This window comes from Salvia miltiorrhiza, chromosome 7 (assembly GCF_028751815.1).
Source record: "Salvia miltiorrhiza cultivar Shanhuang (shh) chromosome 7, IMPLAD_Smil_shh, whole genome shotgun sequence".
Taxonomy (NCBI): domain Eukaryota; kingdom Viridiplantae; phylum Streptophyta; class Magnoliopsida; order Lamiales; family Lamiaceae; genus Salvia; species Salvia miltiorrhiza.
Window position 1 is genome coordinate 54,026,893 of NC_080393.1, and position 16,853 is coordinate 54,043,745.

The 16,853-nt window shown below is 39.5% G+C and overlaps 2 protein-coding genes across 5 annotated transcripts in view; both read right to left on the reverse strand.

Moving 5' to 3' along the window:
* The window catches only part of LOC130994894 (uncharacterized), a 1,167,164-nt gene that overhangs the window by 576,447 nt on the left and 573,864 nt on the right, over nt 1–16,853 (reverse strand). The window lies entirely within an intron of this gene.
* Nucleotides 5,553–14,657, reverse strand: LOC130994843 (protein NRT1/ PTR FAMILY 1.2-like). 4 transcript variants are annotated; one of them, XM_057919944.1, is made up of 8 exons: nt 14,269–14,657; nt 13,223–13,440; nt 12,313–12,860; nt 11,371–12,231; nt 8,483–8,542; nt 7,952–8,005; nt 7,783–7,863; nt 7,099–7,175 (listed from the first exon to the last, which is right to left on the reverse strand). In XM_057919944.1, the coding sequence occupies exons 1-6, from the start codon at nt 14,366–14,368 to the stop codon at nt 7,996–7,998; spliced, it is 1,797 nt and encodes a 598-aa protein (XP_057775927.1). In that variant the 5' UTR covers nt 14,369–14,657; the 3' UTR covers nt 7,099–7,175; nt 7,783–7,863; nt 7,952–7,995. The 4 variants fall into 4 exon arrangements, with proteins under 4 accessions (XP_057775926.1, XP_057775927.1, XP_057775928.1 ...); XM_057919945.1 differs by having other exon boundaries at nt 11,367–12,231; nt 14,269–14,656; XM_057919943.1 differs by lacking the exons at nt 7,783–7,863; nt 7,952–8,005 and adding an exon at nt 5,553–6,282 and having other exon boundaries at nt 6,383–7,175.

The window sequence follows — 16,853 nt, forward strand, 5'->3', positions numbered from 1 at the left end:
TCTTGGCAGTAGTGTTTGCCATAAAGAAGTTTCGTTCCTACCTTTTGGGAACAAAAGTGGTGGTCTACACGGATCATGCTGCGTTGAAGTATTTGATGGCCAAAAAGGAATCCAAACCTCGACTCATTAGGTGGATCTTATTGTTGCAAGAGTTCAACATAGAAATAAGGGACAAAAAAAGAGCTGCAAACCTCGTGTCGGATCATTTGAGCAGGTTACAACTGGAAGAGGATGATGGTATGCACATTACCGATACCTTTCCAGACGAAAAGTTATACTCCATGAGCACCCGAGAGGAAGGAGAAGAACTGTATGCTCTAACCAAGCAGGAGCTCTGGTATGCTGATATAGCTAATTATCTGATCACTAAAGAGTTGCCCCCAGGATTAACAAGGTTCGAACAAAGGAAGTTACTTGTGCAAGCACGATTCTACTACTGGGAGGATCCATATCTTTGGAGGACTGGAGCAGATCAGGTCATACGGAGATGCATACCTGAGGATGAGTACGCCCAAATTTTGGACATGTGTCATGGAACAACAAACAGCGGGCATTTTGGGGGAAAGCGCACGACCCACAGAATTTTAGAGAGTGGATTCTACTGGCCCACCATATTCGCGGATGCAAGAAAGTGGGTACAGAGCTGCCCGAAGTGCCAGATGACTGGAGGTATTACCGCAAAGGATGAAATGCCACAAGTTCCAATCATGCCGGTCGAAATTTTTGACGTGTGGGGGATTGACTTTATGGGGCCTTTCCCAAAGTCAAGAAACTACGAGTACATTTTGGTGGCAGTGGATTACGTGTCAAAGTGGGTTGAAGCCAAGGCAACCGCAAGCAATGATGCTCATACCGTGGCAAGGTTCCTGAAAGAGCAAGTGTTCGGGAGGTATGGTATACCCAAAATCCTAATCAGTGATCAGGGGTCTCACTTCTGTAATGCCACTATCAGAGCATTAACCAAGAAGATGGGGGTGACACACAAGGTCACCACTGCATATCACCCCCAAGCAAATGACCAAGCCGAGATTTCCAATAGAGAGATAAAGAGCATTCTTGAAAAGGTGGTACACCCCAACCGCAAGGACTGGAGTAACCACTTGGGGGATGCGTTGTGGGCATACAGAACTGCTTTCAAGATACCCATTGGAATGTCCCCGTTCTGCTTGCTTTATGGGAAAAGATGTCATTTGCCTGTGGAAATCGAACATAAGGCGTACTGGGCAATCAAGCAAATTAACCTCAGTATGACCCTAGCTGGAGAAGCAAGAAAGTTGCAGTTGAGTGAGTTGGAAGAGCTTCGGTTGGAGGCTTACGACAATGCGGTGCTCTATAAAGAACGAACCAGGAGGATCCATGATGCCAAGATCAGGAAGAAGGAATTCTTGGTGGGACAAAAAGTTCTACTTTTTAATTCACGCTTCAAGATGATGGCTGGGAAACTTCGTTCAAAGTGGTCAGGACCATTCGTGATCAAAGAAATTTTCTCAAACGGAAGCATAGAAGTGTACGATCACAATGGAGTTGATACGTTCGTGGTAAATGGGCATCGCCTAAAGCCCTACCATGAGCTTGCTGAAGTAGAAAAGGAGAAGGAGGAATGCCACCTTCTCGACCCTGAGTACGAGTAAAGAGTGAAGGAGAGTCGAGCTCAAGACGGGAAACAAGAGCGCTTGCTGGGAGGCAACCCAGTGTGGTTTCTTCGGTATAGTCTGTACCGAAGTGTCTTTTCTTTTCTTTTAAGTTGTTTTGTTTTGTTTGGATGCACTAACCCTACAGGGAGTCGGGCCAAGATGAATTTGGAAGGAGGCCCAGAGGAGAATCCGAGCCCACTTTGCGTTGCAAAGTGTGTAGGTGGAGAGTTGGGGGTTGGAAGGATCTGGAAGAGGGCTTACGAAGAGGGATGACGTAAGCGTGTCAGCGGCAGGCGGCGATGTGACTGCAGCCCTTCGGTTTCCGCAGAAATTTGAAATTCAAATTTTGGCCATGATTTCTTTCCTTAAAGATTTCTTTTTCTGTCATAACCGCCATTCTTACCATCTTTAAAGCCTTAACCCACGATTTTTCTCCCCCAAACTCTAACTTCCGAAAACTGCTACACCACGATCTCCACTCACCCCAAACCCTAAATTTCCATAACTGCCGATCACCCTTCTTAAAGGCCAACCTTGCTCCCAAAATCCCCACAAAATCCAAAACTTCCGCGCGAATTCTAAGTCTTTTGATCTCTGCAAATCACAATGGCAAAAACCAAAGGAGGAGCTGGCTCCGGAAGCACCCAACCACCGAAGAAGAAAAGCACAAAACCTCCACCTCCAAAGCGTACCACGAGGCGAACCGCTTCGGAGGAGACCTCCACCAAAATCACTGAAGACCCTTTGCTGAATATCCAGCCCGAGGACAGAGGGCGTGCTGAAGTCCTTCAACAAGAGGAACAGGAAGTAGCAAGAACAGCCGCCGAGTCAAAACAACCGGAAGAAGGGGAGCCCGAGCTCACCCCTCCTGTGAAGAAGTCAAAGAAAGCCCAGGCGGGCAAAGCAACTCCGGCGCGATCCATTGTCGCACCATCACCTGTTCAAACCCAACCTCAACCGCAAATTCCAGAAACCTCCATGCAGGAGGGGAGAACAGCTTCCGAGGATACGGAAGAAGAAGAACAAGAAAAAGCGGATGAGGAAAAGGGGGAAAAAGAGAAGGTGGACGAGGAGGAGGCTGATGAAGTAGAGGAAGTCGAGGCCGTTCAAGAGAAGGAGGTAGAGGTCCCGACACCACAGAGCAAGAGACCCGGAGTGAAAAGAAAGCTTGATGTTGCGAAGCCCCCACTGCCAGTTAAGGCCAGACCAGCACCGGCAGGCAGTAAGACCAGAACCAGAGGCGAACAGAGTAAGAAGCAAAGGAAGCCCACTGCAGCCGAAAAGGGAAATGCTATGGATGAAGGATTCAAAGCAATGGAAGCTGGTTTTAAAGAAATCAAGGAAAGGCTGAATGCGGAGGCGAGATCCTCCGACCCAAATGACTAAGTTCTTTTAACCTGAACTCTTAGATTAGGTTTTATTTTGTCTTTGGATTTTCTTGTTTTAGAGTCTTTATAGTCTGTGTTTGAGTCGTACTTGCATTGTTTGATGGTGATGAGATTATGCATGCTGAATTCGGTCTTGGTGTGATTTGGTGGATTGAGTATGAGATGCATGATAGTAGTTGTGAGGTTACTGAGAGTACCCCACCAGTGAGATCAGGGCCAAATTGAAAAATTGCATATTTCTGGTGAGATTTTGCTGTGCTAGGGAGTCGAGATTTTGCTTGAGAACTTATATTGCTGGTAATGACTCGTGTGATTAGGGCACATTTCTTTGATTAGGGCCCCAGATTCTTCTTTGTTGATAAATGAGAAAAGAACCCCTTGTATGCCAATTTGAGCCGAATTCATTCTTTCTCGAGCCTTTCTATTGCTATATCTAGGAGAAAGAATTGATGAGATGCATGAAATGGTAAACAAGGAACTGGAGAAAAGAAAGAAAATCTGGGCACAAAAAAAAATGATGAATGAAAATTGATGCCAATAATCAAAGAAAAGATGAACCCTATCCAAAACGGGGGAATAAAGGGATGGTTGTAGCTTTACTGAATATGTATGCTTAGTAAGGGTGATACTGAATTAGCCACTGAACCATATTTACCTCACCCTAGCTCCGTATACCCCATTACAACCAAACAAAGACCCTCTGATGAGTCATACTAGTGTGTTCTACTTGTAGTTTTCAATCAAACTCTTAGAAGAACTGGCACAGCAAATTAATAGTGTATACACTTAGCCCGGTACTTGAGCGAAAGAGAGACTACTATCACACTTTATGCATGATCATTACTCTGGTTTGTGGTTTGACTGAACTGAATGATGCATGTTAGTATGATCTGATCCTGAAATCTATGCAAGTTTCGTGTCTTTTAGTTTTATTTCTTTTCTTTCAACCTTTTCGTCCGTGTCTTCTGTGAATCCACCTACATACTTGAGGGCAAGTATGCTTTAAGTGTGTAGGTGTGATGCGTCTTCGACTTTTGGGCCATTTGGCCCTATTTTTCTCTTTATTTGAGTCAGTACAGGTCTGTCCAGGGGGAAAAATGAAGTTGTGGAGGAAGGAAGGTCAGTGGAGCGGAAACGGAGAAAATGCGGTCGGAATGGGCATTACCAAGTCCAGATTGCAATGTTATGTTTACCAGCATGGCGCTTCGGCCAACAAGTACCTCCCCAGTCTAATTTGGGGCATGAGAACCTGAAGCAACCCACTTGGTATGAATCACACCGAAGAAAGCAATCCGTCTGATCGCTACCATGAAAAGCAGACAGCCGAAGACAAGAAAGGAAAGTGAATCTTAGAGATTTTGAGAGAGCAAGCGGAAGCAAGAGGAAGGAACTGGAAGGATCTGAAGAATGGGAAAGGTTGACTAAGCTTGTAGCTGGAAGCCATCTTCAATCGGATCAATCAAAGATTGAGCTAAAAAAGGAAAGAAGATCCCGGCGAAGATTTGAGACTGGCGCAGCTAGGGTTAGACCTCGACCATTCGACAGTATAAAAGATTGATGATGTGCAGCGTGCACAAGCTCTTGGCACCTTTTGAACTCCTGTTTTACTTTAGCTACTACTTTAATTCGACGTGTGTGGCATCCAAAACAATTTACGTTTCAGTACTATTTTCCTATTTCCGTTGGGTTTTGCATTCGAACAAGATTGAAGGCTTGAAGCCTTAGGTATTATTTATCTATTCAAGTATTTCCTTTTGTTCCATAATGTGTTTAATTCATTTCGCATTTATGAATTCTGCTATGTGTGAGTAATTCCTTAGGTGAGGTTTTAGGGGAGGAAATAATTGTTGTTAACATGTAAACATTCGTGAGGCATTTGTTCTTTCGATTGAGTCTCGTGGTTCCGAAAGGATCTGTTCGAAACCATGGGCAGTAGGGGCCTAACGGGTGATCTCCATTCGGTAAAACGCTGTCCGTGTCAAGCAAAGGCCAGGGTATACCAGGGCGTGACAACCGGTATACCCAAGACGGAGTAGCTGAGCAGCGTCAACAAAAGGCGTTGTAGATCCGGAAGGTGGGGAAAGGATTGATGGGATACACTATCCTTCCTCAGTCTTGGGCTTCTCTAGAGACTATCCATCAACTGTGACGAGGCACAAAGCCATGGTTATCAAACGAGGAAAGCAATCTCGGCGCCGTAGCATGTCTATGACTGGTCGGCTGACAAAGCCGGAAATGGTTGTGTCCAGGAGGCATGTGTCACTCAAAGTGCGGAGTTGGGGACCTCGGGAGAGAATGTTGGTGAGGGTCATACTTGGTGAGTAACGGGTATGACTACCATCTAAGTGGAAGTGAAGCACTGCCTTGTGACCGGGGAATGTGTGACCTTCGGACCAAGTGACCACAATGGGATCAACCATCCTATATGTGAAGTATAACCCCTTGAAATGCCCCAATGTCTTTGGGCCACGCCTTGGGTTTATATGGATCATGGACGGATTATCAGTATGCCTATGACCGAAATGAATGTTAACAACAGTTATGACCTAACCGAATAACCTCACCCCCTTTTATTATTGATCTTGTTAATTTCTTGTGCAGAGTATACAGATTGAGAATTGTGACACCTCAGTTTGTCGTTGGAGAACAAAGTGGTTCCTCACTCCCTGTGGGATTCGACCCTACACTTACCACTAAGACTGAGTTCTTGTTGTGAGACGTAGGAGCGTGTATTGTCTGTACTGGGCATACACAAGTATTTTGCCCGCACCGCACGACGGGTGTGTGTCAGTCATGTGATCCACATTGACTGCATTGATGCCCTCTTTAATTTTTTCAACTGCCAAACTAGTAGTCACAATGGGCGCACTCAACAACAAACGCCTTGCTTCCTCAAAATCAGGGGTGTTTGATTCAGGATCATGTGGGACTGCATCATTTACTACTGTGATCAGTGCATCTCTTGCTTTCTTGAAACGAGTAATCTTCATGGCCAGAGATTCATCAACATGTGCCCCCTCGCCATCATCTCCAATATCCTTCCGTCTAGCAGCACGGTCAATATCTGCACGAACAATCTCTGCACGTGCAATCTCTGCCTCAACATCTATAGGTCCAACGACCACACCAACCCCAAAACCATTAGCAGCAATCTCAGCACTCTCTCGTTTCCTTAATAACTTCGTACTCCAGTTCTTAATCAATGGGAAATCCCTTCTTATGTCCGAGTTTGGCCATCGTACCCTATCAACGTAAAAAACCTGCCCAACAAATTCCATTTAGCTTATAATCAAAAAAATATAATGAGTGGTATTAACTCAAATGCTTCATTAAATTATGGAATGAGTGTTATTATCTCACCGTCAGAAACAATGTAGGTTTGACAAAGTATGTCGCTGTATCCTTCTCCCAATCTCCATGATTTTCAATCAGTGATCTTATAACGAACTCACACCAGTTCCACTGGCCAACAGAGTTCAAGTCTTCCAGGCACTTTATCATCCGGGGGAACACACATCCGTTGCGTGTACTCTCGATCAAACAGTGAGTGAGCATAACCATGAAATGGATCTTAAACCATTTGCTTCCGTCCTCATGTGCAAGCATTGCATCCTTTACTTCGGTTATCTTGATTTTCTTTGGATGTGTATTTGGAAAATGCTGCTTCCATTCCTGACACAAAGGTGTTGTCTGATTTGAGTCGATTAGCTGAATCTTCTTTCCACCTTTTGGGAAGCCAAGCACTCTTGTGGACATCATCCTCAGTCACTGGGATTGTTTGACCATTAGGTAGAGTAATATCACATCGCCTCCTATTAAATGAATCCAGCACAAAGTAGCTCAGCCTCCCGGGGATATCCTGAATAGTAAGCTCCAGAATCTCATCAAATCCAAGACGACCAACAGAATACTGCTGTAGGTCGTTCATCTGACCTATAGCCTTAAAAAGAGCACAAGATGTTGTTCTTGTGAACAACGATGCGTAGTCTTCCGCAGGCTTCACCACAAGCTGCTTGTAGTTGACAAGGGCTTCCTTTCTCTTTTCATGCCTTGTTTTTTTTTGGAGCAGCAGCCGGAACGCCTTCACCTCCACCAGTGACCACACCAACATTCTGCTTGGTCGATTCATTTACTTTTCTCTTACGGGAAACACCTGTACATTAGTGCAATAAACAAATTAAATTTAAAGACACATTAAACATGTCATAAACAGGCATTAGACCCAAAAAATAATGCTTTCACCAATATATATTTAATCCTAAAAAATATAATTCACAAACCCATAATGCATAGTGAATACCAAATTTGGTTATTATAAAGAGATAAATAATACCAATTTTGTTACCTTGAATCACATAGAACAATTTTTACAATAACATCATAATAATAAAGTTTTTTGCTATACAAGATAATATAAATAATAACAGTTTATGCATATATTCAATAACAATTTAGATTAAACATTAAAAATACCTTAAATAAAGTAAATGTAAAGGCACATTAACATTTAATATTTACGGTATACCATAATACCTTCAATTCGATGAACTAATAGACATAATCAAGATTTAGCCCAATAACATAAAAATTTTAACAATTTGGCTGGATACCTTCAATCATAGCCTTTTTGAAATCAGCCAATAATGGATCATTTCTATGTTTTGAGCGCACTGAAAAATTTCATATACAACGCATTGGTCACAAAATCAGGCAAGTACAACCAATTTAAATATATATAAAAACATGGAAATTAGAATTACATTCACTGCTCCTTTGGCTAGGTTCGCCAACAACCATGAAGTTCCCGGCTTCACTAACAATGGGGACCGAGCGTCCTACCACTGTGAATTAATATATAAAATTAATTACTGTCCAATATAAATAAAAGGCTACGTAAACTATGCCATAGAGATAGCTAACCAATCATACCTTTCTTCCCTTTGTCACTGGGTACATCGGTACCAACCTCTTTCTCATTGATTGCTAAAAAATATTACACATATATCAAAAAATTGGTTGACTGATAAAAAACGAATAGAAGACCATAACTACATATATAATTCGGCCACTTTCATTCTAACATATAAAAATTAATCACAAAATACTTGTACGAATTAACTCCACATATGTATGATTACTAAGTATGAACTATAACATTCACTTGCATGTTGAGCTTGAATTATCAGTATATCAAGTATGAACTACAGTCATAAACTCTTGCATGTGTACGCCACATTCAGCTTGACTTAATAATTCATACATCTCGCTCTTACATTTCACCAACTTAGTAAACCATACAAAAACATACATTACTCCTCTATAGTTCGTACATATGTATGAATTAATAAAGGAACAAAAAAAAAATAGCTCAAAAAATTTATCCACCCTAAATAATTCATACTAATTTTCATTTACTCTTTCAGTCATCACACATAATTCATACTATCCAGTAACACTTACTTAGACACTTGTTTTTGTTTTTGGGGGAATCCTTTTTCGGTTCCTCCGTCGCCTTCACAACTGCAAAAATTTCAATAAATTATTCAACCAATATTTTAACAAACATTTGCACAATATCAATCGAACATAAAACGCAGCAAATAGTACAGCACGACGCGATAAATATATTCCAAATAACAAAAGATGACAACAAATCTAAAAGGACAATAGGTGAAGTTGGAAATCAAAAAACTAAATACAATAGGGTCCACCGATACTTTTAGTAAAGCATAATCTATTGTTTTTTGAGGAAATTTGGTCATCTATGAAAATGACATCTCCTACAACTCAACAAGAGAGGAAACAACATATATGACTCCATTTTTGAATTTTTCGCACCCACAGACATAATATTTTGTTCACTCTTAAAAGTTTTGATTTTGTTGTATCAAATACCGAAAATAATTCATTCAAGAATCAAAAACTCACCATTCTTGCTTCCTTTAGTTCTCGCCATAATCTTCGAATCGTTTGCTAAACCAGTAGATCCATAATCGAGTTTTTTGTTTTGGTTCCCTCAAAATCGAAAGTAACCCCAAACCCTTAAAGTTGGTGCGTATAATTAATAAAATGGGTGAGAATAGTTCTCCAGCCTTTAATGATCGAATGGAATCCCAATAATCTGAAATGATTTGCTTACGAATTATTTTCTCATTCTGCAAGTAAATAATCTTGATTCATTTTCCTCAAAGATTTGCTATGATTGCGGGATATCATATCAAAGAAGAGAGAGATAAAAAATCAAACACCAAATATACCCTTTCTCGACAAAGTTAAATGAATTATATGCATAGCTGCTCCAAATTTGATCGCCCTTGATCAGTAAATCCAAGTCGTCCAAGATATTATATAGATGGTTAGGATTAGTTTTTATTTTAAAGTCTAAGGGGAGTTTTTTGAATAGCCCTCCCCTATATATATATATATATATATATATATATATAGAGAGAGAGAGAGAGAGAGAGAGAGAGTAAGGTTCCATGGAGAATGCTAAATATTTAGATAATGAAGAATGCGTGAAAAAATAGCGAACAAGTCTATAATTTCAATGAACAAATCAATGTACTGTATGAACAAGCATTGCGAGATTTTCACTATTTTACTAAATACGTCCACTTATTAGTTATGTTGATTTGTTCTCATTCTTACGAAAAATCAAATTCTCAATAGAACCTAACCCTATTTATATATATATATATATGTATATATAAATAGTAGGGCTGTCAGATCTATCGGGCCGGGCCGGGCCAGCGGGCCTATGCAATTTTTTGGGCCGGGTCGGGCCGGCCCAAAATTTCAGCGGGCCTCAGAATTTGAAGCCCAGCCCAGCCCTACACGAGCCATCGGGCGGGTCGGGCTAAAACGGGCCAAAAATTGATAATTAAAATTAAATCTAAAGAACAAAAATTAATGACAAATGTTGACTATCATTTAATAAAGAAAGCAAAAAATATTGCATTACATAATACATATCATTTATTTCTGTTTGCTGTGTTAGACTTTCAAACACACTTCACGCAGTGTAACCAAAACTCAAAACTTAAATAGAATCTGATACTTTCGAAAACTGAGACTGAAATCAGAAATAATTAGTATTTACTAAAAAAATAGTTGGACATATAAGAATATCTATAAAATTCAATTTGCTGAATTTACGAAGTCAAATCCGAATCTAAATTTTAAGACTTGATGCTATGCACTATTATTCCAACTTGCTGCTATACACTATTTTTAAGAATTTAAATTCTAATCAATTCACTTCATATTAGGCGAATAGAAGGAAAATTGGAATCTATGGTTCAAGCATTTAAGAACTCAATATAAAATCATATTTTAAGAACTCAAGCATTTGATTCAAGAAATCAAATTCGAAAGCCATAAAATCAGAATTCAATACTTCACGCAAGTGTAACAAGAATTCAATACTTTCAAAAACTTAATTAGTAGATAGCTAAATTAGAAATAATTTAATAATGATTAGTTGATTAGTATTAATGATTAGGATAATATATTGAATTTTTAAGCCTCTTAATGACGGGCCGATTTAGGCCCAAAAGCCCGACGGGCTTTTTGGCCCGCGGGCCGCAATGGGCGGGCCAACGAGGCCCGGTTTTTTTTTGGCCTTGAAAATCTTAGCCCAGCCCGGCCAAAACTACGGGCGGGCAGGGCGGGCCCATCGGGCCGGGCTATTTTCGGCCCATTTTGACAGCCCTAATAAATAGAGTTGGGTTCCATAGAAAATTATATTTTTCAAGAGAATGGAGAATAACGAACAAATCTATAAATTTTACGAACATACATATCTATTTAATATGTTAATAATTTCGTCACCTCCCATGATTCGAACCACAGACCAAAACATGTGTTTATAAAAATTATTAATTTATTCATCAAAATGATATTACTTGTTCACCACTATTAGAACGAATTCTCAACACAGCTAATAAAATAAAATACGAGATCGACACAAAATATTATACACAACGTACGTAACAACAATATTCCCATTACACGATCATGACCGACACATAAAAAATTTATTCTTCATTCTATTATATGACAACTCATAGTATTTCACAACTTTCATCATTATATACACAAAGTAACGACAATATTCTTGTTACATGATCATGAAATACAAGATAAATGAGGCACCATATTTTGGTATAAAAAAAACAAAGATGGGGCCTCAACAAACCAAGCTCTAAGATTGAATTAACCTTAGAATTTGATCCATGTATATATTTTCTTCTCATATAATCTCTTTGCTAAACACCCCTATAACATAATTATATTTCTATGGAAAATATAAAGATGCTATAAAGTTAGGATGTAAAAAACTCACTCACAATCCATTCTCTTCCTCCTCCGGCAGCTTCCCTTCCTCCGTCGACGGCCCGAACGCGGCGCTACAACCGAGAAAATACATGTTAGCCATGCTCAAACCAGCAAGAACAAGGTAGTAGTAATCATAGTGGCCCTTGTTGATGTTGCTCGAGATCCAGCTCTCGTCTCCGCCTTGCCTCGACAAGTAGTCGACCGTGTTCATTATCGAGCTGGCGAGGATATTCGCCAGGCACATCCCGATCCCGAGAAGCGTGGAGGCTATGCTCGACATGCTCCTCGGGAGCTCGGAGAAGTAGAACTCGTTCTGCGCAATAGCATTGGACGCCTCAGCGAACCCCGTGAGGAAGTTCTGCGGGACGAGCCACAGCGCTGACATGGCCATGACAGCCTGCGGGTGGTTCGATTTGCCCGTCTCGATGGCGACGGATCTACGGATGGCCTCTACTGCGGCCGAGACGATCATTGCTAGGAACGAAAGGAAGATCCCTATCGCCATTCTTCGTCTAGCACTCACACAGACCGGCCGCCCCATGAGCCGGGAGGCTAGGGGAAGAAACGCGCGGTCGTAGAGGACCACCCATAGTATCACGGCTACGACCGCGAACATGCCAAACGAGGCCGCCGGGATCTCAAAACTCGAAGTTATCTCCCGGTCCATCGAAACCGCTTGGAGCACCGGAAAAGTGCTTTGGCTCATGTTTATCGACATGATCATCCCCGAAAACCATATCGGGATGACTCTCAGTAGCGCCTTGAGCTCCTCTACTCGCTCAACTGTGCAAAGCCGCCATGGATTCGCAGCTCTCCCATCGGGGGTCAGCTCTTTCCCGACATCTCTTACAACGCAAGCCTTATTGAGAAACCTAACATCATCGTCGAACTAGTGTTACGTTACTACATCATTCGACTAAAAACATAGATAACGAGTAACGAACATTGTGTACCTTAGCTTTTCACTCGGGATCATAAGCCCAAAGCCGTCCCTGCAGAGATATAGATCGCTCGTGCTGTCCGACAACTTGAGATGCCGGTTTCTGAAAGAAGCAACGGCCACTTGAGCGAAGCCCGTGATCAAATTCGAGCTGCTCTTGAATCTGACGTAAAAGGGGGAGGCCAGAAAGAACGAGATGACAGCAACCAGCATGAGCACACCAGGAACTGCAAAACCGACTCCCCATCCCAAGTTTTCTTGAATATAGACGACACAAGTTAGGGCGACGAGGATAGATAGCGTCAAAGAAGCGTAGTACCAGCCGAAGTAGCTCTGTTTGGCACCGGGGCTTTTATGGAAACCTTTCTTTTCCAACTGATCAGCGCCAAAAGCCAAGGAAGACGACCTGATTCCTCCTGCCCCGATAGAAATCAGTCCAAACGAGAGGCATAGGTACAGAAACTGGAAGATCATCGGAGGGCTGCAAACGATGCTCGACTGATCACATGGTGGAGGCCTCGCCTGTGGGATTACCGCTGTGGACCATAGAAGAATTATCCCCTGAGATCAAAGGTTTCGTTTGCAGTTACGACACACACACACACACATAGAGAGAGATCAGATCAAGTGTTGATCCTACAAAATTTAGAATGTTCCTAACTACATAGGACATGAAAATAGCTAAGTCGAAGATTCAGATAGTTCAAATCAGTAGAAACTATGTCAACGGTAACGCAGGCATTTCAATCAAAGAACATAACAAATGCAAGAAAATCATGCTGAGACATCAGATATGATGAATTTCAGGCACCATTTAGATGTTGGGGCTTTCTTTATTCCAATCTTTTTCAGTAAAAAGACGAAAATTAATCGGGAAACAACAAATGACTAAACAAAAGAGCATCATTTGATCATTATTTTACCACGAGACAGACAATGGATCCAAATCCAATTGTATGAAACCTGCCCAAGTATGAATCAGCAATCACAGCTCCAACAATCGGCATGAAATTCGTGGCGGCCGACCACATGAACAACACATTCGCCGCAGTTGTCATCTGCATATGATACTCATTGATCAAATACAGAGTCATGTTTGGCGACAGCCCGAAAGTTGCCATCCTCTCCAGTGCCTCATTTCCTGTTCAAACATCGAACTTTCATCAAAGCCGAACACATAGTACTACGACTGTGCTGAATGCTGATGAACTAACTACCAAAAGCCAGTTTGTAAATTGCTTATAACTCAACTATTCTCGACCTCAGTGAGAAAATCATGAAAGCCCAGATATGAAATTGTCAACAATTTCATGAGAGAGAGAGTACCACAATCAAGGGGTTAGGGACACATGATCATCAATAATCAAGAAAACACAGTGATGGAGTCAAGAAAAGGACACTGCCATATTCTTGAGCTCAGTGAGAAATTCATGAACAAACCAGTTATAAATTTGTAAAAGAAACCAAGTCAAGCACTAATGCACTATCATATTCTTTACCTGTGTGAGAAATTCACGAAATCCCAGATATAAATTTGTCAAAAAAGATTCATGAGAGAAACATAATCAATAATCAAGATAAATCAGTAATGGAGGCAGGAAAAATACACTACCATATTCTTAACCTCAGTCAGAAATTCATGAAAGTCCCAATTATAAATTTGTCTAAAAAAATCACGAGAGAGAGAGATGACCAATAATCAAGAATAACAGAGTAACATATTCTTTACCTCAGCGAGAATTCAAAAGCTTACACATAAAATTGTCAAGAAAAGTAAATAATGAGAGAGCACCATAGTCAACACTCAAGCAAAAAAACAGTAATGGAATCAAGAAAAACACAATACCGTAATCAAGAATCCAGCTTCAATCACACAGTACCACCAAAAAAAAAGTAAACAAGAATCCATCACTATAATCAAGAATCATGGGGATTTAATTTGATTCAAGAATGTAAAGAAATAGATTACCAATTATGAAGGGCAGAGTCCTAAAACCGCCCTTTTCTTGAGCACTCTCCAAGAGAGGCTCTTTCACCATCGTTTCCTTCTCCTTCAACCGATCTTCCATTGATGAGAGAGTGAGAGAGAAGTGTGAAGTGGGAAGGGATTATAGAGATTTCACGTCCGCACGTTGCCAAAGTCATGATGTTAACATAAAATCTTTTGTCGATTTCATGAGATTTCAATTTTCAACCATCTCAAAACACGTGTTATTTTTAGTAAAATACTATGGATTTGGTTTGGAACAAGTGTAGAAGGTTTTGTCTGATAAGGATTAACGGATGACACTTTGAAACTCTGCCACTAAATTACGATAGAGAGCTTCCACAATTCCAGCTGCTTGCGAGTTCGATCAACGCTTTCTTTCTCTTTGGCTTCGATGAGTACTAAATTTTGTAGTTGTATAATAATTTATTTTTATCATTTTCAAACCAATTAATTATACTCATCTGTCCCCAAATAACTTCCTAGTAGAAGACAATACAGGTTTTAAAAAAAAAATTATTAAGTGTATTAATAGCGAAGAAAAAAATTATACTTAATATTGAAAGTGATGAAAACGTGTTATACTCCATTCGTCCACCAATTTGTGTCCTAGAGAAATGGAGCACGAGTTTTAAGAAAAAATGTATTTATTTATTTGTTGAGTGGAGAATGGGGCACGATTTTTTTAAAAAAATGATTTATTAGGATACGAATTGATGGACATACCAAAATGATAAATTAGGACATGACTTGGTGGACGGAGGGAGTAATTAGTATTGAAAATAGTGAAAAGTTGAAAAGTAATAAAATATTGTATTAATGATGGGGTAATGTTTTAAAATGAATAGGAAGTTATTTGGGGACTTCTTAAAAAAAATGTAGGAAGTTATTTGAGGATGGAGAGAATATCATATTTATAAATATTGTTATATAATAAATTAATATTCTTTCCATCTCATTTGATTTGGTCTGTTTTTCTTTTTTGAATCATCCCTTTAATTTGACATTTTTTTGGGTAATCATTTTTTAATACAGTAAATATACATAATAATTTGTGCAAATAGGGGAATCTACCCACTTATATAATCTATCTTACACAACTACCCAGCCAAATAACATATCTTATAAAACTACCCAAAGGCAAAAGTGATGGTGATAGGCATGCTTGGTTTTTTGAAAAAGTTCTTACGTACAATTGTGTAAGATAGGTAGTTGAAATTGGTTCAAAATCTGAGAAAGAGACAATAAATGCCCAACTCACGTCACTTTCACAATGTAATATATACTGTAAGTTTGAAAAGTTAGAAAAAATTAGGTTACGTTTGTGTTATAAAAACATTACAACGAGGGCTAAAAAATTCACTATTATGTATATTATGAAACCAAAAAATATTCTGAAACAAATGGCGTAATTAGCTGCCAGAATTTCATAGCCGCGTATATTTTGTACCGGCGACTACTGTTCACGGCCATGAAATTCTGGCGGCTAATTATGCTATTTGTTTCAGAATATTTTTTTGTTTCATAATATACATAATAGTGAATTTTTTAGCCCTCGTTGTAATGTTATATTATAGCACGAATACCTTAATTTAGAGTTTTTATTTAAATTTTATTTTATTTTATATAGTACAAGAAGTACACATTGATGTGAAATATGAGAGATAGTGAATCTGCAAAAAATTGGATTATAGTGGGGTAATAATACTCATTTTATGCATGATTTAATTAAACATAAAATAATAGAGTAACACATAAAATAATAGACAATTTTTAAATAAAAAAATTCGAAACTTCTGGACTTTGAACAAAAAAATATTGTAGAGCTAAAACAAGTATTAACCGCCAGAACTTCGTAGCCGGACGTACTAGCCGTGTGAAGTTTTTCACCCACGGCTAGTGACGCCGGCTACGGTTTCGTGGCGGCTACATTGGTTTTTGGCTATAAAATATTTATTTGTGACGTAATATATATGGTTGTGCAATTTTTTACCTTGTTATGAATGTTTGAAAGTAACACACGTATCCTTATTTTGTGTATTTGTATTTTTTTGTTAATTTTTAGTTAAAAAAGTACATGTCGACATGAAATAAGAGAGAAGGTGACTGCAAAAATTTGGATTGTAATGAGACTTTCACACTTTATGCATGCATTCCATTGCACATTGAATAATAGATTGAACTGTACTGAATGAACAATACATTTCACGTGAATTTGTACAAAGGAATCTAATATTAGTCTATAATAAGGCTGCATTTGTGAATGAGAAAACAGAAATCCAAATATTCAAGCGAGGTGAGTTGAGATAAGAAATTGAGAAATTGAAACCCTCAAGATTTGACAAGTGGTTTTGTGCAATAGGTGGTGCAATTTGTGTTCAAATTCTACTTGAAGAGGTGATTTTCTCATATTCTTCGTATAATTTATAGTTTGCATGTTTTATGTTATATTTATGAGAAGAAGTTATTATTTTACAAATACAAGCTGTTATTGTATGAGATATTAGACTCGTTCCTAGTTTAAGTGATTGTGTTAAACACTAAAAACCAAGTAGCTGCAAGAAAAT

Coding starts and splice junctions, on each gene's coding strand:
- LOC130994843 (XM_057919943.1), bottom strand. CDS start 14,368: ATGGAAGATCGGTTGAAGGAGAAGGAAACGATGGTGAAAGAGCCTCTC. Junction 12,232..12,312: donor ATCCCGAGTGAAAAGCTAAG/GTACACAATGTT, acceptor CGATGATGTTAG/GTTTCTCAATAAGGCTTGCG. Junction 8,543..11,370: donor GAGGAGGAAGAGAATGGATT/GTGAGTGAGTTT, acceptor AAATTTTTGCAG/TTGTGAAGGCGACGGAGGAA.